The sequence below is a fragment of the Aphelocoma coerulescens genome, unplaced genomic scaffold (genome assembly GCF_041296385.1).
Source record: "Aphelocoma coerulescens isolate FSJ_1873_10779 unplaced genomic scaffold, UR_Acoe_1.0 HiC_scaffold_442, whole genome shotgun sequence".
NCBI lineage: Eukaryota > Metazoa > Chordata > Aves > Passeriformes > Corvidae > Aphelocoma > Aphelocoma coerulescens.
Genome location: NW_027183786.1, coordinates 1 through 23,531, shown reverse-complemented (window position 1 = coordinate 23,531; position 23,531 = coordinate 1). Strand labels below are relative to the sequence as shown.

General features: G+C 62.0%; 1 protein-coding gene across 1 annotated transcript in view; it reads left to right on the top strand.

Moving 5' to 3' along the window:
• LOC138101720 (synaptotagmin-3-like) overlaps nucleotides 1–19,771 on the top strand; it is a 33,078-nt gene extending 13,307 nt beyond the window's left edge. Inside the window, exons 5-9 of the mRNA XM_068999498.1 lie at nucleotides 2,696–2,816; nucleotides 8,339–8,510; nucleotides 13,388–13,517; nucleotides 16,243–16,315; nucleotides 19,736–19,771. Coding sequence (XP_068855599.1) covers nucleotides 2,696–2,816; nucleotides 8,339–8,510; nucleotides 13,388–13,517; nucleotides 16,243–16,311 — 492 coding nt within the window. The 3' untranslated portion in view covers nucleotides 16,312–16,315; nucleotides 19,736–19,771. The remainder of the gene's footprint in view (nucleotides 1–2,695; nucleotides 2,817–8,338; nucleotides 8,511–13,387; nucleotides 13,518–16,242; nucleotides 16,316–19,735) is intronic.
• The last annotated feature ends 3,760 nt before the right edge of the window (nucleotides 19,772–23,531 follow it).

The window sequence follows — 23,531 nt, the reverse complement described above, 5'->3', positions numbered from 1 at the left end:
CAAGAAGAACCTAAAAAGAGCCTAAAAAGACCCAAAAAAGCCCAAAAAGAGCCCAAAAAGAACCTACCAAGGCCCTACCAAGGCCCTACCAAGGCCCTACCAAGGCCCTACCAAGGGCCATGAGGTGCTGGAGAATCTGCTGGAGGCGGCCGAGGCCAGGCCGGAGGTGCCCATCTGGAGGGACATCCAGGAGGGGAGTGGGGGGAGTGAGAGCCCCAAAAATTGGGGGGAAGGGTTTCGTGAGGAGGAAAGGGAGAAACCCCGAAAAAACGGGAAAAAAAGCCCAAAAAACCCCTAAACAGAGCCTAAAAAGAACCTAAAAAGGACCCAAAAAAAGCCCAAAAAGAGCCTAAAAAGAGCCTAAAAAGAGCCTGAAAAAAACCCTAAAAGGTCCCAAAAACAACCTAAAAAGAGCCTAAAAAGAACCTAAAAAGAGCCTAAAAAGGACCTAAAAAGAACCTAAAAAGAGCCCAAAAAGAACCCAAAAAGAACCTAAAAAGGACCTAAAAAGAGCCCAAAAAGAGCCGAAAAGAGCCTGAAAAGAGCCTGAAAAGAGCCTGAAGAGCCTAAAAAGGGCAAAAAAAGAGCCCAAAAAGAGCCCAAAAAGAGCCTAAAAGAGCCTAAAAAGAACCTAAAAAGAGCCTAAAAAGAACCCAAAAAGAACCTAAAAAGAACCTGAAAAGTGCCCAAAAAGAGCCTGAAAAGAGCCTAAAAAGAACCTAAAAAGAGCCCGAAAAGAGCCCAACAAGAGTCTAAAAAGAGCCTAAAAAGAGCCCAAAAAGAGCCCAAAAAGAGCCCAAGAAGAACCTAAAAAGAGCCTAAAAAGAACCTAAAAAGAACCTAAAAAGAGCCCAAAAAGAGCCCAAAAAGAGCCCAAAAAGAGCCTAAAAAGAGCCTGAAAAGAGCCCAAAAAGAGCCCAAAAAGAACCTAAAAAGAGCCTAAAAAGAGCCAGAAAAGAGCCCAAAAAGAGTCTAAAAAGAGCCCAAAAAGAGCCTAAAAAGAGCCAGAAAAGAGCCCAAAAAGAGTCTAAAAAGAGCCTAAATAGAGCCGAAAAGAGCCTAAAAAGAGCCCAAAAGGATCCCAAAAAGAGCCCAAAAAGAGCCGAAAAAGAACCTAAAAAGAACCTAAAAAGGACCTAAAAAGGACCTGAAAAGAGCCCAAAAAGAACCGAAAAAGGACCTAAAAGGAGCCTGAAAACATTAAAAGTTTGTCCCAATTTGCCCCCAGTTTGTCCCAATTTGCCCCCAGTTTGTCCCAGTTTGTCCCAGTTTGTCCCCAGTTCGTTGGCTGCAGCTGGGATTGTGTCCCTGTGTCCCCCCTGACCCCGGGGCACCCGGGCCCCCTCACCTGTCCCTGTGCCCTCACCTGTGCCCTCACCTGTCCCTGTGCCCCCTCACCTGTGCCCTCACCTGTGCCCCCTCACCTGTCCCTGTGCCCTCACCTGTGCCCTCACCTGTGCCCTCACCTGTCCCTGTGCCCCTCATCTGTGCCCCCTCACCTGTCTCTCTGCCCCCCACCTGTCCCTGTGCCCCTCACCTGTGCCCTCACCTGTGCCCCTCACCTGTCCCTGTGCCCCCCTCACCTGTCACTGTGCCCTCACCTGTCCTTGTGCCCCTCACCTGTGCCCCTCACCTGTGCCCCCTCACCTGTCCCTGTGCCACTCACCTGTGCCCTCACCTGTGCCCTCACCTGTGCCCCTCACCTGTGCCCCTCACCTGTGCCCCCTCACCTGTCCCTGTGCCCTCACCTGTGCCCCCCTCACCTGTGCCCCTCACTTGTCCCTGTGCCCCTCATCTGTGCCCCCCTCACCTGTGCCCCCTCACCTGTCCCTGTGCCCCCTCATCTGTGCCCCCTCATCTGTGCCCCCTCACCTGTGCCCCCCTCACCTGTGCCCCCTCATCTGTGCCCCCTCACCTGTGCCCCCCTCACCTGTGCCCCCTCACCTGTGCCCCCTCACCTGTGCCCCACTCACCTGTGCCCCCCTCACCTGTGCCCCCTCACCTGTGCCCCCTCACCTGTCCCTGTGCCCCCTCACCTGTGCCCCCCTCACCTGTGCCCCCTCACCTGTGCCCCTCACCTGTCCCTGTGCCCCCTCACCTGTGCCCCCTCACCTCTGCCCCCCTCACCTGTGCCCCCTCACCTGTCCCTGTGCCCTCACCTGTGCCCCCTCACCTGTGCCCCCTCACCTGTCCCTGTGCCCTCACCTGTGCCCCTCACCTGTCCTGGTCACCCTCACCTGTGCCCTCACCTGTCCCTGTGCCCTCACCTGTGCCCCCTCACCTGTCCCTGTGCCCCTCACCTGTCCCTGTGCCCTCACCTGTGCCCCCTCACCTGTCCCTGTGCCCCCTCACCTGTCCCTGTGCCCCTCATCTGTGCCCCCTCACCTGTGCCCTCACCTGTCCCTGTGCCCTCACCTGTGCCCCCTCACCTGTGCCCCCCTCACCTGTGCCCCCTCACCTGCCCCCTCACCTGTGCCCCCTCACCTGTCCCTGTGCCCTCACCTGTGCCCCTCACCTGTCCCTGTGCCCTCACCTGTCCCTGTGCCCCCCTCACCTCTGCCCTCACCTGTCCCTGTGCCCTCACCTGTGCCCTCACCTGTGCCCTCACCTGTCTCTCTGCCCCCCACCTGTCCCTGTGCCCTCTCACCTGTGCCCTCCCCTGTGCCCTGACCGGTGCCCCCCGCTGTGCCCGCAGGAGAAGGCCGACCTGGGCGAGGTGAATTTCTCTCTCTGTTACCTGCCCACGGCCGGGCGCCTCACGGTCACCGTCATCCGCGCCTCCAACCTGCGCGCCATGGACCTCACCGGCTACTCAGGTGGGCACCGGCTGGGCACAGGTGGGCACAGGTGGGCACAGGGGGCCATGGACCTCACCAGCTACTCAGGTGGGCACCGGGTGGGCACAGGTGGGCACAGGTGGGCACAGGGGTGGGACACGGGGCCATGGACCTCACCGGCTACTCAGGTGGGCACCGGGTGGGCACAGGTGGGCACAGGGGTGGGCACACGGGGCCATGGACCTCACCGGCTACTCAGGTGGGCACCGGGTGGGCACAGGTGGGCACAGGTGGGCACAGGGGGCCATGGACCTCACCGGCTACTCAGGTGGGCACAGGTGGGCACAGGTGGGCAGAGGTGGGCACAGGGGTGGGACACGGGTGGGACACGGGGCCATGGACCTCACCGGCTACTCAGGTGGGTCACAGGTGGGCACAGGTGGGCACAGGTGGGCACAGGGGTGGATCACAGGGCCATGGACCTCACCGGCTACTCAGGTGGGTCACAGGTGGGCACCGGTGGGCACAGGTGTGGGCACAGGGGTGGGACACGGGGCCATGGAACTCACTGGATACTCAGGTGGGCACAGGTGGGCACAGGTGGGCACAGGTGGGCACAGGTATGGGACAGGGGTGGGACACGGGGCCATGGACCTCACCGGCTACTCAGGTGGGCACAGGTGGGCACAGGTGGGCACAGGGGTGGGACAGGGGTGAGACACGGGGCCATGGACCTCACCGGCTGCTCAGGTGGGCACGGTGGGCACAGGTGGGCACAGGTGGGCACAGGGGTGGGACACGGGGCCATGGACCTCACCGGCTACTCAGGTGGGCACCGGGTGGGCACAGGTGGGCACAGGGGTGGATCACAGGGCCATGGACCTCACCGGCTACTCAGGTGGGCACCGGGTGGGCACAGGTGGGCACAGGGGTGGATCACAGGGCCATGGACCTCACCGGCTACTCAGGTGGGCACCGGGTGGGCACAGGTGGGCACAGGTGGGCACAGGGGTGGGACACGGGGCCATGGACCTCTCTGGCTACTCAGGTGGGCACAGGTGGGCACAGGTGGGCACAGGTGGGCACAGGTATGGGACAGGGGTGGGACACGGGGCCATGGACCTCACCGGCTACTCAGGTGGGCACAGGTGGGCACAGGTGGGCACAGGTGGGCACAGGTATGGGACAGGGGTGGGAGAGGGGGCCATGGACCTCACTGGATACTCAGGTGGGCACCGGGTGGGCACAGGTGGGCACAGGTATGGGACAGGGGTGGGACGGGGTGGGACAGGGGGCCATGGACCTCACCGGCTACTCAGGTGGGCACAGGTGGGCAGAGGTGGGCACAGGGGTGGGACACGGGGCCATGGACCTCTCTGGCTACTCAGGTGGGCACAGGTTGGCACAGGTGGGTCAGAGGTGGGTCACAGGTGTGCCCAGGTGTACCATGGGGTCCGTGGGGCTGCCATGGGGTGCCATGGGGTCCATGGGGTGCTATGGGGTGCCATGGGGCTTTAGGGGAACTTCTGGGGTGCCATGGGGTGCCATGGTGTGACATGGGGTGCCATGGGGTCCATGGGGCTGCCATGGGGTGCTATGGGGTGCCATGGGGTGCTATGGGCTGCCATGGGGTGCCATGGTGTGACATGGGGTGCCATGGGGCTTTAGGGGATGTTCTGGGGTGCCATGAGGTGCTATGGGGTGCTATGGGGTCCTATGGGGTGCCATGGGGTTCATGGGGTGCCATGAGGTGCTATGGGGTGCTAAAGGGTGCCATGGAGCTTTATGGGGTGCCATGCGGTCCATGGGGTGCCATGGGGCTTTATGGGGTGCTATGGGGTGCCATGGGGCTTTAGGGGATGTTATGGGGTGCCATGGGGTGCTATGGGGTGCTATGGGGCTTTATGGGACATTCTGGGGCGCCATGGGGTGCTATGGGGTGCCATGGGGTCCATGGGGCTGCCATGGGGCTTTATGGGGTGCCATGCGGTCCATGGGGTGCCATGGGGTGCTATGGGGTGCCATGGGGCTTTATGGGATATTCTGGAGCGCCATGGGGTGCTATGGGGTGCTATGGGGTCCATAGGATGCCATGGAGCTTTATGGGGTGCTATGGGGTCCATGGGGTGCCATGGGGTGCCATGGGGTGCTATGGGGTGCTATGGGGTGCCATGGGGTCCGTAGGGTGCTATGGGGTGCCATGGGGTCCATGGAGCTTTATGGGGCTTTAGGGGGTGCCATGGGCTCCATGAGGCTGCCATGGGGTGCTATGGGGTGCCATGGAGCTTTATGGGGTGCCATGAGGTGCTATGGGGTGCCATGGAGCTTTATGGGGTGCTATGGGGTGCTATGGGGTGCCATGAGGTGCTATGGGGTGCTATGGGGTGCCATGGAGCTTTATGGGCTGCCATGAGGTGCCATGGGGTGCTATGGGGTGCTATGGGGTGCCATGGGGTCCATAGGGTGCTATGGGGTGCCATGCGGTCCATGGGGTCCATGTGGTGCTATGGGGTGCTATGGGGCTTTAGGGGATGTTCTGGGGTGCCATGGGGTGCCATGGGGTGCCATGGGGTGCCATGGGGTGCCATGGAGTCCTATGGGGTCCATAGGGTGCCATGGAGCTTTATGGGGTGCCATGAGCTCCATGAGGCTGCCATGGGGTGCCATGGGGTGCCATGGTGTGCTATGGGGTGCCATGGGGCTTTATGGGACATTCTGGGGCGCCATGAGGTGCTATGGGGTGCTATGGGGTCCATAGGGTGCCATGGAGCTTTATGGGGTGCCATGCAGTCCATGGGGTGCCATGGGGTGCTATGGGGTGCTATGGGCTGCCATGGGGCTTTATGGGGTGCCATGCGGTCCATGGGGTGCTATGGGGTGCTATGGGGTGCTATGGGGTGCCATGGGGCTTTATGGGACATTCTGGGGTGCCATGGGGTGCTATGGGGTGCCATGCGGTCCATGGGGTGCCATGGGGTGCTATGGGGTGCCATGGAGCTTTAGGGGATATTCTGGGGTGCCATGGGGTGCTATGGGGTGCTATGGGGTGCCATGGGGTCCGTAGGGTGCTATGGGGTGCCATGGGGTCCATGGAGCTTTATGAGGTGCTATGGGGTGCCATGGGCTCCATGAGGCTGCCATGGGGTGCTATGGGGTGCTATGGGGTGCCATGGGGCTTTATGGGACATTCTGGGGCGCCATGGGGTGCTATGGAGCTTTATGGGGTCCATGGGGTGCTATGGGGTGCCATGGGGCTTTAGGGGGTATTCTGGGGTGCCATGAGGTGCTATGGGGTGCTATGGGGTGCCATGGGGTCCATAGGGTGCTATGGGGTGCCATGCGGTCCATGGGGTCCATGTGGTGCTATGGGGTGCTATGGGGCTTTATGGGATGTTCTGGGGTGCCATGGGGTGCTATGGGGTGCTATGGGGTGCCATGGAGCTTTATGGGGTCCATGGGGTGCTATGGGGTGCCATGGGGCTTTAGGGGGTATTCTGGGGCGCCATGAGGTCCTATGGGGTGCTATGGGGTGCCATGGGGTGCCATGGGGTGCTATGGGGTGCCATGGGGCTTTAGGGGGTGCCATGGGCTCCATGAGGCTGCCATGGGGTGCTATGGGGTGCTATGGGGTGCTATGGGGTGCCATGGGGTCCATAGGGTGCTATGGGGTGCTATGGGGCTTTATGGGACATTCTGGGGCGCCATGGGGTGCTATGGGGTGCCATGGGGTCCATGGGGCTGCCATGGGGCTTTATGGGGTGCCATGCGGTCCATGGGGTGCCATGGGGTGCTATGGGGTGCTATGGGGTGCCATGGGGTGCCATGGAGCTTTATGGGGTGCTATGGGGTGCCATGGGGCTTTAGGGGATATTCTGGGGTGCCATGGGGTGCTATGGGGTGCCATGGGGTGCCATGGGGTGCTATGGGGTGCCATGGAGCTTTATGGGCTGCCATGAGGTGCTATGGGGTGCCATGGAGCTTTATGGGGTGTTATGGGGTGCTATGGGCTGCCATGAGGTGCTATGGGGTGCCATGGGGCTTTAGGGGATATTCTGGGGTGCCATGGGGTGCTATGGGGTGCTATGGGGTGCTATGGGGTGCTATGGGCTGCCATGGGGTGCTATGGGGTGCCATGGGGTGCCATGGGGTGCTATGGGGTGCCATGGAGCTTTATGGGCTGCCATGAGGTGCTATGGGGTGCCATGGAGCTTTATGGGGTGTTATGGGGTGCTATGGGGTGCCATGAGGTGCTATGGGGTGCTATGGGGTCCATAGGGTGCCATAGAGCTTTATGGGGTGCCATGCAGTCCATGGGGTGCCATGGGGTGCTATGGGGTGCCATGGGGCTTTATGGGGTGCCATGCAGTCCATGGGGTGCCATGGAGCTTTATGGGGTGCTATGGGGTGCCATGAGGCTTTAGGGGATGTTATGGGGTGCCATGGGGTGCTATGGGGTGCCATGGGGCTTTATGGGACATTCTGGGGCGCCATGGGGTGCTATGGGGTGCTATGGGGTGCCATGGAGCTTTATGGGGTGCTATGGGGTCCATGGGGTGCCATGGGGCTTTAGGGGTGCCATGGGCTCCATGAGGCTGCCATGGGGTGCTATGGGGTGCCATGGAGCTTTAGGGGATATTCTGGGCCGCCATGGGGTGCCATGGGGCTTTATGGGGTGCTATGGGGTGCCATGGGGTCCGTAGGGTGCTATGGGGTGCCATGGGGTCCATCGAGCTTTATGGGGCTTTATGGGGTGCCATGGGCTCCATGAGGCTGCCATGGGGTGCTATGGGGTGCTATGGGGTGCTATGGGGCTTTAGGGGATGTTCTGGGGTGCCATGGGGTGCTATGGGGTGCCATGGGGTCCATGGGGCTGCCATGGGGCTTTATGGGGTGCCATGCGGTCCATGGGGTGCCATGGGGTGCTATGGGGTGCCATGGGGCTTTAGGGGATATTCTGGGGTGCCATGAGGTGCTATGGGGTGCCATGGGGTCCATAGGGTGCTATGGGGTGCTATGGGGTGCCATGGAGCTTTATGGGGTGCTATGGGGTGCCATGGGGCTTTAGGGGATATTCTGGGGTGCCATGGGGTGCTATGGGGTGCTATGGGGTGCCATGGGGTCCGTAGGGTGCTATGGGGTGCCATGGGGTCCATGGAGCTTTATGGGGTGCTATGGGGTGCCATGGGCTCCATGAGGCTGCCATGGGGTGCTGTGGGGTGCTATGGGGTGCCATGGGGCTTTATGGGACATTCTGGGGCGCCATGGGGTGCCATGGAGCTTTATGGGGTCCATGGGGTGCTATGGGGTGCCATGGGGCTTTAGGGGGTGCCATGGGCTCCATGAGGCTGCCATGGGGTGCCATGGGGCGCCATGGGGCTTTATGGGATATTCTGGGGCGCCATGAGGTGCCATGGAGTCCTATGGGGTCCATAGGGTGCCATGGAGCTTTATGGGGTGCCATGAGCTCCATGAGGCTGCCATGGGGCGCCATGGGGCGGGGCTGCCCCCACGGGGGTCCCACGGGGGTCCCATGGGGCTCCCTCTCCCCTCCCCCCCCCCAGACCCCTACGTGAAGGCGTCGCTGATGGCCGAGGGCCGGCGGCTGAAGAAGCGCAAGACGTCCATCAAGAAGAACACCCTGAACCCCAACTACAACGAGGCGCTCGTCTTCGACGTCCCCCACGAGAGCGTGCACCACGTCAGCCTCACCATCGCCGTCGTCGACTACGACTGGTTGGTACTGGGGCCGCTGGGAGGCTCCTGGAGGGGTTTGGGGGTGATTTGGGGGGGATTTGGGGGTGTTTGGGGTCATCCCGGATCAATGGGACGCCCCTGGGTTGATGCCCTCCATGAGGGCGTCAACGTCGTCACCATCGTTGGCTTCCACTGGTTGGTACTGGGGGGGCTTTGGGGGGGTCTTGGAGGGTCTTTGGGGGTCTTGGAGGTGTCCTGGAGGGGTTTTGGGGTGATTTGGGGGGGATTTGGGGGTGTTTGGGGTCATCCCGGATCAATGGGATGCCCCTCGGTTGATGCCCTCCATGAGGGCGTCAATGTCGTCACCATCGTTGGCTTCAACTGGTTCGTACTGGGGGGGCTTTGGGGGGGTCTTGGAGGGTCTTTGGGGGTCCTGAGGGGTCCTGGAGGGGTTTTAGGGTGATTTAGAGGGGTTTTGGGGTGATTTGGGGGGATTTGGGGTCATCTCGGATCAATGGGACGCTCCTCGGTTGATGCCCTCCATGAGGGCGTCAACGTCGTCACCATCGTTGGCTTCCACTGGTTTGTACTGGGGGGGCTTTAGAGGGTCCTGGGGGGTCTTTGGGGGTCCTGAGGGGTCCTGGGGGGGCTTTGGGGTGATTTCGAGGGGTTTTGGGGTGATTTGGGGGGATTTGGGGTCATCTCGGATCACTGGGACGCTCCTCGGTTGATGCCCTCCATGAGGGCGTCAATGTCGTCACCATTGTTGGCTTTAACTGGTTTGTACTGGGGGGGCTTTGGGGGGTCTTGGAGGGTCTTTGGGGGTCTTGGAGGGGTCCTGGGGGGTCCTGGAGGGGTTCTGGAGGGGTTTTGGGGTGATTTAGAGGGGTTTTGGGGTGTTTGGGGTCATCCCGGATCAATGGGACGCCCCTCGTTCGATGTCCCCCACGAGAGCGTGCACCACGTCAGCCTCACCATCGCCGTCGTCGACTACGACTGGTTGGTACTGGGGCCGCTGGGAGGCTCCTGGGGGGTCTTTGGGGGGGTTTAGAGGGGTTTTGGGGTGATTTGGGGGGATTTGGGGTCATCTCGGATCAATGGGACGCCCCTCGGTTGATGTCCTTCATGAGAGCGTCAACGTCGTCACCATCGTTGGCTTCAACTGGTTTGTACTGGTGGGGCTTTGGGGGGGTCTTGGAGGGTTTTTGGGGGTCCTGAGGGGTCCTGGGGGGGTTTTGGGGTGATTTAGAGGGGTTTTGGGGTGTTTGGGGTCATCTCGGATCAATGGGACGCCCCTGGGTTGACGTCCCCCACGAGAGCGTGCACCACGTCAGCCTCACCATCGCCGTCGTCGACTACGACTGGTTGGTACTGGGGCCGCTGGGAGGCTCCTGGAGGGGTTTTGGGGTGATTTGGGGGGGATTTGGGGGTGTTTGGGGTCATCTCGGATCAATGGGATGCCCCTCGGTTGACGTCCTCCATGACGGCGTCAACGTCGTCACCATCGTTGGCTTCAACTGGTTTGTACTGGGGGGGCTTTGGGGGGTCTTGGAGGGTCTTTGGGGGTCTTGGAGGTGTCCTGGAGGGGTTTTGGGGTGATTTGGGGGGGATTTGGGGGTGTTTGGGGTCATCCCGGATCAATGGGACGCTCCTCGGTTGATGCCTTCCATGAGGGCGTCAACGTCGTCACCATCGTTGGCTTCCACTGGTTTGTACTGGGGGGTCTTTGGGGGGTCCTGGGGGGTCTTTGGGGGTCGTTGGGGAGTGTTTGAGGGGTTTTAGGGTGATTTAGAGGGGTTTTGGGGTGTTTGGGGTCATCCCAGATCAATGGGATGCCCCTTGTTCGATGTCCCCCACGAGAGCGTGCACCACGTCAGCCTCACCATCGCCGTCGTCGACTACGACTGGTTGGTACTGGGGCCGCTGGGAGGCTCCTGGAGGGGTTTTGGGGTGATTTAGAGGGGTTTTGGGGTGATTTGGAGGGATTTGGGGTCATCCCGGATCAATGGGACGCCCCTGGGTTGATGCCCTCCATGAGAGCGTCAACGTCGTCACCATCGTTGGCTTCAACTGGTTTGTACTGGGGGGGCTTTAGAGGGTCCTGGGGGGTCTTTGGGGAGTGTTTGAGAGATTTTGGGGTGATTTAGAGGGGTTTTGGGGGGTTTTGGGGGGATTTGGGGTCATCCCGGACCAATGGGACGCCCCTCGTTCGACGTCCCCCACGAGAGCGTGCACCACGTCAGCCTCACCATCGCCGTCGTCGACTACGACTGGTTGGTACTGGGGCCGCTGGGAGGCTCCTGGAGGGGTTTTGGGGTGATTTAGAGGGGTTTTGGGGGGATTTGGGGGGATTTGGGGTCATCTCGGATCAATGGGACGCCCCTCGGTTGACGTCCTCCATGAGGGCGTCAATGTCGTCACTATCGTTGGCTTCAACTGGTTTGTACTGGGGGGGCTTTGGGGGGTCTTGGAGGGTCTTTGGGGGTCCTGAGGGGTCCTGGAGGGGTTTTGGGGTGATTTAGAGGGGTTTTGGGGGGAGTTTGGGGTCATCCCGGATCAATGGGACGCCCCTCGTTCGACGTCCCCCACGAGAGCGTGCACCACGTCAGCCTCACCATCGCCGTCGTCGACTACGACTGGTTGGTACTGGGGACGCTGGGAGGCTCCTGGAGGGGTTTTGGGGTGATTTAGAGGGGTTTTGGGGGGATTTGGGGGGATTTGGGGTCATCTCGGATCAATGGGACGCTCCTCGGTTGACGTCCTCCATGAGGGCGTCAACGTCGTCACCATCGTTGGCTTCAACTGGTTTGTACTGGGGGGGCTTTAGAGGGTCTTGTGGGGTCTTTGGGGAGTGTTTGAGGGGTTTTGGGGTGATTTAGAGGGGTTTTGGGGGGAGTTTGGGGTCATCTCGGATCAATGGGACGCCCCTTGTTCGACGTCCCCCACGAGAGCGTGCACCACATCAGCCTCACCATCGCCGTCGTCGACTACGACTGGTTGGTACTGGGGCCGCTGGGAGGCTCCTGGAGGGGTTTTGGGGTGATTTAGAGGGGTTTTGGGGGGATTTGGGGGGATTTGGGGTCATCTCGGATCAATGGGACGCCCCTCGGTTGACGTCCTCCATGAGGGCGTCAACGTCGTCACCATCGTTGGCTTCCACTGGTTGGTACTGGGGGGGCTTTGGGGGGGGCTTTGAGGGTCTTTGGGGGTCCTGGGGGGTCTTTGGGGTGATTTAGAGGGGTTTTGGGGTGATTTGGGGGGATTTGGGGTCATCTCGGATCAATGGGGCGCCCCTCGGTTGACGTCCTCCATGAGGGCGTCAACGTCGTCACCATCGTTGGCTTCAACTGGTTGGTACTGGTGGGGCTTTGGGGGGGTCTTGGAGGGTCTTTGGGGAGTGTTTGAGAGATTTTGGGGTGATTTAGAGGGGTTTTGGGGGGTTTTGGGGGGATTTGGGGTCATCCCGGATCAATGGGACGCCCCTTGTTCGACGTCCCCCACGAGAGCGTGCACCACCATCGCCGTCGTCGACTACGACTGGTTGGTACTGGGGCCGCTGGGAGGCTCCTGGAGGGGTTTTGGGGTGATTTAGAGGGGTTTTGGGGTGATTTGGGGGGATTTGGGGTCATCTCGGATCAATGGGATGCCCCTCGGTTGAGGTCCTCCATGAGGGCGTCAACGTCGTCACCATCGTTGGCTTCAACTGGTTGGTACTGGTGGGGTTTTGGGGGGTCTTGAGGGGTCATTGGGGGTCTTGGAGGGGTCCTGAGGGGTCCTGAGGGGTCCTGGAGGGGTTTTGGGGTGATTTAGAGGGGTTTTGGGGTGATTTGGGGGGATTTGGGGTCATCCCGGATCAATGGGGCGCCCCTCGGTTGAGGTCCTCCATGAGGGCGTCAACGTCGTCACCATCGTTGGCTTCCACTGGTTTGTACTGGTGGGGCTTTGGGGGGGTCTTGGAGGGTCTTTGGGGGTCCTGAGGGGTCCTGGAGGAGTTTTGGGGTGATTTAGAGGGGTTTTGGGGTGTTTGGGGTCATCCCGGATCAATGGGGCGCTCCTCGGTTGATGCCCTCCATGAGGGCGTCAACGTCGTCACCATCGTTGGCTTCAACTGGTTTGTACTGGGGGGGCTTTGGGGGGTCCTGGGGGGTCTTTGGGGGGGATTTTGGGGGTGTTTGGGGTCGCCCCAAACCAGGAGATTTTTGTGGGATTTTTAGGGGATTTTTGGAGGATTTTGGGGGGATTTTGGGGGGATCTTTGGTGGGATTTTTGGGGGGATTTTGGGAGGATTTTTGAGGATTTTTGGGAGGATTTTGGGGGATTTTTGGAGGATTTTTGGGGGATTTTTGGGGGGATTTGGGGGAATTTTGGGGGATTTTGGGGGGATTTTTGGAGGATTTTGGAGGATTTTTGGGGGATTTTTGTGGGATTTTGGGGGATTTTGGGGGGATTTTTGGAGGATTTTGGAGGATTTTTGGGGGATTTTTGGGGGATTTTTGGGGGATTTTTGGGGGATTTTTGGGGGGATTTGGGGGAATTTTGGGGGATTTTGAGGGGATTTTTGTGGGATTTTGGGGGGATTTTTGGGGGGATTTTTGTGGGATTTTTTGGGGGTATTTTGGGGGGATTTTTGGAGGATTTTTGTGGGATTTTTGGGGGGATTTTGGAGGATTTTTGGGGGGATTTTGGAGGATTTTGGGGGGATTTTTGGAGGATTTTTGTGGGATTTTGGGGGGGATTTTGGGAGGATTTTTGGGGGGATTTTGGAGGATTTTGGGGGATTTGTAGGGATTTTTGGGGGGATTTTGGAGGATTTTGGGGGGATTTTGGGGTCGCTCCGAACCGGGTTTTTTTTTGGGATTTTGGGGGGATTTTGGGGGGGATTTTGGGGTCCTCCTGACCCTCCTGGTGCCCCCCAGCATCGGGCACAACGAGGTGATCGGGCTGTGCCGCGTGGGCAGCGACGCCGACGGCCCCGGCCGCGAGCACTGGGCGCAGATGTTGGCGAACCCCCGCAAACCCATCGAGCACTGGCACACCCTGGTCGAGGTCAGAGCCCCCCTATGGCGGCTGTAGGGACCCCCCCGCGACCCCCAGGACCCCATAGGGACCCCCTGAATCCCATAGGGACCCCCCGGATCCCATAGGGACCGCCTGGATCCCATAGGGACCCCTGGATCCCATAGGAACCCCTGAACCCATAAGGAACCCATAGGGAATCCCTGGATCCCATAGGGAACCCCTGGATCCCATAGAGACCCCCCGGATCCCATAGGGACCGCCTGGATCCCATAGGGACCCCCCGGATCCCATAGGGACCCCTGAACCCATAAGGAACCCACAGGACCCCATAGGGACCGCCTGGATCCCATAGGGACCCCCTGAATCCCATAGGGACCCCCCGGATCCCATAGGGACCCCTGGATCCCATAGGAACCCCTGAACCCCTAAGGAACCCATAGGGACCCCCCGGATCCCATAGGGAGACCCTGGATCCCATAGGAACCCCTGAACCCATAAGGAACCCATAGGGAATCCCCGGATCCCATAGGGAACCCCTGAACCCCTAAAGAACCCATAGGGAACCCCTGGATCCCATAGGAACCCCTGGATCCCATAAGGAGCCCACAGGGACCCCTGGGTCCCATAGGGACCCCCTGAATCCCACAGGGACCCCTGGATCCCATATGGAACCCCTGAACCCATAAGGAACCCCTGAACCCCTAAGGAACCCATACGGAACCGCTGGATCCCATAGGGAACCCCCGAACCCCTAAAGAACCCATAGGGAGCCCCGGATCCCATAGAGACCCCCCGGATCCCCTAAGGACTCCCTGGGACCCCCTGGATCCCATAGGGACCCCCGGACCCCATAGGAAACTCCCAGACCCCATAGGGACCCCCAGGACCCCGTAGGGAACCCCTGGATCCCACAGGGAACTCCCGGATCCCACAGGGACCCCCTGGATCCCATAGGGAACTCCCAGACCCCACAGGGACCCCCAGGACTCCATAGGGACCCCCTGGATCCCATAGGGACCCCCGGACCCCATAGGAAACTCCCAGACCCCATAGGGACCCCCAGGACCCCATAGGGAACCCCTGGATCCCAGAGGGAACTCCCAGACCCCATAGGGAACCCCTGGATCCCATAGAGAACCCCTGAACCCATAAGGAGCCCATAGAGACCCCCTGGACCCCATAGAGACCCCAGGACCCCATAGGGAACTCCCAGACCCCATAGGGACCCCCCGGACCCCACAGGGACCCTCTGGACCCCATAGGGACCCCCTGGATCCCATAGGGACCCCCTGAACCCATAAGGACCCCATAGGGACCCCCTGAATCCCATAGGGACCCCCTGAACCCATAAGGACCCCATAGGGACCCCCTGGACCCCATAGGGACCCCCTGAACCCATAAGGACCCCATAGGGACCCCCTGGACCCCATAGGGACCCCCTGAACCCATAAGGACCCCATAGGGACCCCCTGGACCCCATAGGGACCCCCGGACCCCAAAAGGACCCCCCAGGGGGCTCCTGGAACCCAAAGGGGACCCCGGGAGCCCTGACGGTGACCCCTGTCCGTCTGTCCGTCTGTCTGTGTGTCCGTCTGTCTGTCCGTCTGTCCGTCTGTCTGTCCGTCCCTGTCCGTGTGTCCATCCCTGTCCGTGTGTCCGTCTGCCCATCGCTGTCCCTGTGTCCGTCTGTCCGTCCGTGTGTCTGTCCCTGTCCGTGTGTCCATCCCTGTGTCCGTGTGTCCGTGTGTCCATCCCTGTCCGTCTGTCTGTCTGTCTGTCCGTCTGTCCGTCCGTCCGTGTGTCCCTGTGTCCGTGTGTCCGTCCCTGTGTCCGTGTGTCCGTGTGTCCGTGTGTCCGTCCGTCTGTCCATCTGTCCGTCCCTGTGTCCGTGTGTCCGTGTGTCCGTCTGCCCATCGCTGTCCCCGTGTCCGTCTGTCCATCCGTGTGTCCGTGTGTCCGTCCCCGTGTCCGTGTGTCCGTCCCTGTGTCCGTCTGTCCGTCTGTCCCTGTCCGTGTGTCCGTCCCTGTGTCTGTGTGTCCCTGTGTCCATCTGTCTGTCCCTGTGTCCGTCTGCCCCTGTCCGTGTGTCCATCCCCGTGTCCGTCTGTCCGTCCGTGTGTCCGTCTGTCCCTGTGTCCATCCCTGTCCGTGTGCCCGTCCCTGTGTCCGTGTGTCCATCCCTGTCCGTCTGTCCGTCTGTCCGTCTGTCCGTCTATCCATGTGTCCGTCTGTCCGTGTGTCCATCCCTGTCCGTCTGTCCGTGTGTCCATCCCTGTCCGTCTGTCCGTCTGTCCGTCTGTCCGTCCGTCTGTGTGTCCATGTGTCCGTGTGTCCGTCTGTCCCTGTCCGTGTGTCCATCCCTGTGTCCCTGTGTCCGTCTGTCCGTCTGTCCGTCTGTCCGTCCGTCTGTCCGTCTGTCCGTCTGTGTGTCCATGTGTCCGTGTGTCCGTCTGTCCCTGTGTCCGTCCGTCCCTGTGTCCGTCTGTCCGTGTGTCTATCCCTGTCCGTGTGTCCGTCTGTGTGTCCGTCTGTCCCTGTGTCCCTGTCCATCCCTGTGTCCCCTCTGTCCGTGTGTCCGTCTGTCCCTGTCCGTGTGTCCGTCCCTGTGTCCGTCTGTCCGTCCCTGTCCGTGTGTCCGTCTGTCCGTCCCTGTGTCCATCCCCCGTCCCTGTGTCCGTGTGTCTGACCCTCTGTCCCCCCTGTCCCTCTGTCCGTCCGTCCCCCCCGTGTCCGTCTGTCCGTCCGTCCCCAGGAGAAGGCTCTGACCAAGGGGACAGCGCGGGACAAACCCGCCCTGGGGGAGCCGCTGGGCCCCCACTGAGCCCGTGAGAGCCGCACTGGGAGCACTGGGAGGGACTGGGAGCGACTGGGAGGGACTGGGAGCCGCACTGGGAGGGACTGGGAGCCGCACTGGGTCATACTGGGAGGGACTGGGAGCACTGGGAGCCGCACTGGGAGCACTGGGAGCACTGGGAGCAACTGGGAGCCGCACTGGGAGCACTGGGAGCACTGGGAGGGACTGGGAGCCGCACTGGGAGCACTGGGAGGGACTGGGAGGGACTGGGAGGGACTGGGAGCCGCACTGGGAGCACTGGGAGCACTGGGAGGGACTGGGAGCCGCACTGGGAGCACTGGGAGGGACTGGGAGGGACTGGGAGCCGCACTGGGAGCACTGGGAGGGACTGGGAGCCGCACTGGGAGCCGCACTGGGAGCACTGGGAGGGACTGGGAGGGACTGGGAGCCGCACTGGGATGGACTGGGAGGGACTGGGAGCACTGGGATGGACTGGGAGCCGCACTGGGAGGGACTGGGAGGGACTGGGAATGCACTGGGAGGGACTGGGAACAACTGGGAACAACTGGGAGCCGCACTGGGAGCACTGGGAGCGACTGGGAGGGACTGGGAATGCACTGGGAGGGACTGGGAGGGACTGGGAACAACTGGGAGCCGCACTGGGAGCACTGGGAGGGACTGGGACCCGCACTGGGAGCAACTGGGAGCCGCACTGGGAGCAACTGGGAGGGACTGGGAGCCTCACTGGGAGCACTGGGAGGGACTGGGAGCACTGGGAGCACTGGGAGTTCACTTTTTCATACTGGGAGGCCACTGGGCCATACTGGGGGAGGCACTGGGTCATACTGGGAGTTCACCTTTCCATACTGGGGGGCACCATTTCATACTGGGAGCTCATTTTTTCATACTGGGAGCTCACAATTTCATACTGGAGGGCACTGGGCCGTACTGGGAGCTCACTTTGCCATACTGGGGGGCCAATTTTCATACTGGGAGCCCTCTGGGCCATACTGGGGGGCACTGGGCCATACTGGGAGCGCACCTTTCCATACTGGGAGCCCTCTGGGCCATACTGGGGGGCACTGGGTCATACTGGGACCCCTCTGGGCCGTACTGGGAACACACTGGGAACGCACTGGGAATGCACTGGGTCATACTGGGCAGCACTGGACCATACTGGGAGCCCACTGGGCCATACTGGGAACGCACCTTTCCATACTGGGAGCCGTCTGGGCCATACTGGGAGCCCACTGGGCCATACTGGGAGCCCACTGGGCCATACTGGGAACGCACCTTTCCATACTGGGAGCCCTCTGGGCCATACTGGGAGCCCTCTGGGCCATACTGGGCGGCACTGGGCCATACTGGGCCATACTGGGTGACACTGGGCCATACTGGGAGTGCACCTTTCCATACTGGGGGGCACTGGGTCATACTGGGGGGCACTGGGCCATACTGGGACCCCTCTGGGCCATACTGGGAACGCACTGGGAATGCACTGGGTCATACTGGGCGGCACTGGGCCATACTGGGAGCCCACTGGGCCCATACTGGGAACGCACCTTTCCATACTGGGAGCCATACTGGGCCATACTGGGAGCCCTCTGGGCCATACTGGGAGCCATACTGGGAGCCATACTGGGAGCCATACTGGGCCATACTGGGAGCCATACTGGGAGCCCTCTGGGCCATACTGGGAGCCATACTGGGAGCCATACTGGGAGCCATACTGGGAGCCCTCTGGGCCATACTGGGAGCCATACTGGGAGCCATACTGGGCCATACTGGGAGCCATACTGGGAGCCCTCTGGGCCATACTGGGAGCCATACTGGGAGCCATACTGGGAGCCATACTGGGAGCCCTCTGGGCCATACTGGGAGCCATACTGGGAGCCATACTGGGAGCCATACTGGGAGCCATACTGGGAGCCCTCTGGGCCATACTGGGAGCCTTACTGGGAGCCATACTGGGAGCCATACTGGGAGCCATACTGGGAGCCATACTGGGAGCCATCTGGGCCATACTGGGAGCCATACTGGGAGCCATACTGGGAACGCACCTTTCCATACTGGGAGCCATACTGGTCCATACTGGGAGCCATACTGGGAGCCATACTGGGAGCCATACTGGGCCATACTGGGCCAAACTGGGAGCCATACTGGGCCCCATACTGGGAGCCATACTGGGCCATACTGTGCCATACTGGGAGCCATACTGGGCCCCATACTGGGAGCCATACTGGGCCATACTGGGAGCCATACTGGGAGCCATACTGGGAGCCATACTGGGCCATACTGGGCCATACTGGGAGCCATACTGGGCTATAGTGGGAGCCATAGTGGGAGCCATACTGGGCCATACTGGGAGCCATAGTGGGAGCCATAGTGGGAGCCATACTGGGCCATACTGGGAGCCATAGTGGGAGCCATACTGGGAGCCTTACTGGGAGCCATACTGGGAGCCATACTGGGAGCCATACTGGGGCCATACTGGGCCATACTGGGAGCCATACTGGGAGCCTTACTGGGCCATACTGGGAGCCATACTGGGAGCCATACTGGGCCATACTAGGAGCCATACTGGGGCCGTACTGGGCCATACTGGGAGCCATACTGGGAGCCATACTGGGAGCCTTCTGGGCCATACTGGGAGCCCTCTGGGCCATACTGGGCAGCACTGGGCCATACTGGGAGTGCACCTTTTCATACTGGGAGCCCTCTGGGCCATACTGGGAGCCATACTGGGAGCCATACTGGGAGCCTTACTGGGAGCCATACTGGGCCATACTGGGAGCCATACTGGGAGCCATACTGGGAGCCCTCTGGTCCATACTGGGAGCCATACTGGGAGCCATACTGGGAGCCCTCTGGTCCATACTGGGCCATACTGGGAGCCATACTGGGAGCCATACTGTTCCATACCGTTCCATACTGGTCCATACTGGGCCATACTGGGAGCCATACTGGGAGCCATACCGTTCCATACTGGTCCATACTGGGCCATACTGGGAGCCATACTGGGAGCCATACCGTTCCATACTGGTCCATACTGGGCCATACTGGGAGCCATACTGGGAGCCATACCGTTCCATACTGGTCCATACTGGGCCATACTGGGAGCCATACTGGGAGCCATACCGTTCCATACTGGTCCATACTGGGCCATACTGGGAGCCATACTGGGAGCCATACTGGGAGCCCTCTGGGCCATACTGGGAGCCATACTGGGAGCCATACTGGGAGCCATACTGGGCCATACTGGGCCATACTGGGAGCCATACTGGGCCATACTGGGCCATACTGGGAGCCATACTAGGAGCCATACTGGTCCATACCGTTCCATACCGTTCCATACCATTCCATACCGGTCCATACCGGTCCATACCGGTCCATACCGGTCCGTACTGGTCCATACTGGTCCATACTGGGAGCCCCCCCCTCTCTCCCGCAGGTTCCGGGCCGGGGGGGGCCCCGACACCGAAGCCATGGGGGACCCCCGGGCCCCCCCCCGCCCCCCCCCGGCCCCGCTGGACACGGGGGGGCCCCGCCCCCCCCCCACTGTGAACCCCAAAAATCCGGGGGGGGGGGGAGGGGGAGGGGGAGAAGAGGGGGGGGGGACCCCCAAATTCCCCCCCCCACCCCTCCCCCACCGCTCCGTGTTTGTATTTTGGGGGGGGGGACCCCAAAATCGGCCCCTCCCCCCCCCCCAATTTGTGTGTCCATGGGGGACCCCAAAATCGGCCCCTCCCCCCCCCCCAATTTGTGTCCATGGGGGACCCCAAAATCGGCCCCCCCCCCCCCTTTGTGTGTCCATGGGGGGACCCCAAAATCGGCCCCTCCCCCCCCCTTTGTGTGTCCATGGGGGACCCCAAAATCGGCCCCTCCCCCCCCCCCAAATCGGCCCCTCCCCCCCCCCCCTTTGTGTGTCCATGGGGGACCCCAAAATCGGCCCCTCCCCCCCCCCCAATTTGTGTCCATGGGGGACCCCAAAATCGGCCCCTCCCCCCCCCCCTTTGTGTGTCCCTGGGGGACCCCAAAATCGGCCCCTCCCCCCCCCCTTTGTGTGTCCCTGGGGGACCCCAAAATCGGCCCCTCCCCCCCCCCTTTGTGTGTCCATGGGGGACCCCAAAATCGGCCCCTCCCCCCCCCTTTGTGTGTCCATGGGGGACCCCAAAATCGGCCCCTCCCCCCCCCCTTTGTGTGTCCATGGGGGACCCCAAAATCGGCCCCTCCCCACCCCCAATTTGTGTCCATGGGGGGACCCCAAAATCGGCCCCTCCCCCCCCCTTTGTGTGTCCATGGGGGACCCCAAAATCGGCCCCTCCCCCCCCAATTTGTGTGTCCATGGGGGACCCCAAAATCGGCCCCCTCCCCCCCCCTTTGTGTGTCCCTGGGGGACCCCAAAATCGGCCCCTCCCCCCCCAATTTGTGTCCATGGGGGGACCCCAAAATCGGCCCCTCCCCCCCCCTTTGTGTGTCCATGGGGGACCCCAAAATCGGCCCCTCCCCCCCCCCCTTTTGTGTGTCCATGGGGGACCCCAAAATCGGCCCCTCCCCCCCCCCCCAATTTGTGTCCATGGGGGACCCCAAAATCGGCCCCCTCCCCCCCCCCCCCTTTTGTGTGTCCATGGGGGACCCCAAAATCGGCCCCTCCCCCCCCCTTTGTGTGTCCCTGGGGGACCCCAAAATCGGCCCCTTCCCCCCCCCCTTTGTGTGTCCATGGGGGACCCCAAAATCGGCCCCCTCCCCCCCCCCAATTTGTGTCCATGGGGGACCCCAAAATCGGCCCCTCCCCCCCTTTGTGTGTCCATGGGGGACCCCAAAATCGGCCCCTCCCCCCCGGCCGGGGGGGTCCCCAAAGCCATAACTCCCCCCCCCCCCCCCCCCCCAAATAAACCCCCCCAGAGCCGCGTGAGCCTCCTGAACTGGGACGGGACTGGGAGGGGATACTGGGGGGACTGGGGGGGGCACTGGGGGGACACTGGGGGGACTGGGGGGGGGACTGGGGGGACACTGGGGGGGGATACTGGGGATACTGGGGGGACTGGGGATACTGGGGGGGCACTGGGGGGACTGGGGAGGGGATACTGGGGATACTGGGGGGGGGCACTGGGGGGACACTGGTGGGACACTGGGTGGACACTGGGGGGGACTGGGGGGACACTGGGGGGACACTGGGGGGACTGGGGGGATACTGGGGGCGTACTGGGAGGACATTGGGGGGACACTGGGGAGGCACTGGGGGGACTGGGGGACACTGGGGGGACACTGGGGGGACTGGGGGGGATACTGGGGGCATACTGGGAGGACACTGGGGGGACACTGGGGAGGCACTGGGGGGAGGGACTGGGGGGACACTGGAGGGACAGTGGGGGACATCGGGGGGACTGGGGATACTGGGAATACTGGGGGGACACTGGGGGGCACTGGGGGGACTGGGGATACTGGGAATACTGGGGGGACACTGGGGGGCACTGGGGATACTGGGAATACTGGGGGGACACTGGGGGGCACTGGGGACACTTTGGGGACATTGAAGGGCACTGGGGATACTGGGGGGACACTGGGGAACACTGGGGATACTGGGGGGGACTGGGGGGGCACTGGGGATACTGGGGGGACACTGGGGAACTCTGGGGATACTGGGGGGGACTGGGGGGACTGGGGGGATACTGGGGGGGATACTGGGGGCACTGGGGACACTGGAGGGACTGGGGGGACTGGGGGGCACTAAGGGGACACTGGGGGCACACTGCGGGGGACTGGGGATACTGGGAATACTGGGGGGACACTGGGGGGCACTGGGGATATTGGGGGGACATTGGGGATAGTGGGGGAACTGGGGGGGATACTGGGGGGACGCTGGGGGGATACTGGGGGGACACTGGGGGACATCGGGGGGCACTGGGGATACTGGGGAGACTGGGGGGATACTGGGGGGACACTGGGGATACTGGGGGCACTGGGGACACTTTGGGGACATTGAAGGGCACTGGGGATACTGGGGGGGACACTGGGGGGGGATACTGGGGACACTGGGGAGACTGGGGGGATACTGGGGGGACTGGGGGGACACTGGGGGGATACTGGGGGCACTGGGGGGATACTGGAGGGACAGTGGGGACACTGGGGGCACTGGGGGGGACTGGGGATACTGGGGATACTGGGGGACACTGGGGACACTGGGGGACACTAGGGGGACTGGGGATATTGGGAATACTGGGGGGACACTGGGGGGCACTGGGGGGACACTGGGGGGCACTGGGGGACACTTTGGGGACATTGAAGGGCACTGGGGATACTGGGGGGACACTGGGGAACACTGGGGATACTGGGGACACTGGGGGGGGGACTGGGGGGACTGGGAGGACAGGGAATACTGGGGATACTGGGGGGACACTGGGGATACTGGGGACACTGGGGGGGCACTGGGGATATTGGGGGGACACTGGGGACACTGAGGGGACTGGGGGGGACACTGGGGAGGAACTGGGGGCACTGGGGGGACACTGGGGATACTGGGGATACTGGGGGACACTGGGGAGATACTGGGGATACTGGGGGACTCTGGGGAGATACTGGGGATACTGGGGGGACTGGGGGGACACTGGGGGCACTGGGGGACTGGGGATACTGGGGGACACTGGGGGGACATTGGGGGGACTGGGGGAGACTGGGAGGACAGGGGATACTGGGGGCACTGGGGATACTGGGGGGACATTGGGGGGACACTGGGGGAACTGGGGGCCCCTGGGGGGATACTGGAGGGACAGTGGGGGACATCGGGGGGACTGGGGATACTGGGGGGCACTGGGGACACTGGGGGCACTGGGGGGACTGGGGATACTGGGGATACTGGGGGGACACTGGGGGGCACTGGGGACACTTTGGGGACATTGAAGGGCACTGGGGATACTGGGGGGATACTGGGGATACTGGGGATACTGGGGAGATACTGGGGACACTGGGGGGCACTGGGGACACTTTGGGGACATTGAAGGGCACTGGGGACACTGGGGGCACTGGGGGGATACTGGAGGGACAGTGGGGGACATCGAGGGGACTGGGGATACTGGGGGGCACTGGGGGGACACTGGGGGCACTGGGGGGCATTGGGGGGACACTGGGGATACTGGGGGGCACTGGGGGGCACTGGGGATATTGGAGGGACATTGGGGACATTGGGGGGACTGGGGGGACACTTTGGGGACAATGGGGGGCACTGGGAGCACTGGGGGGGACTGAGG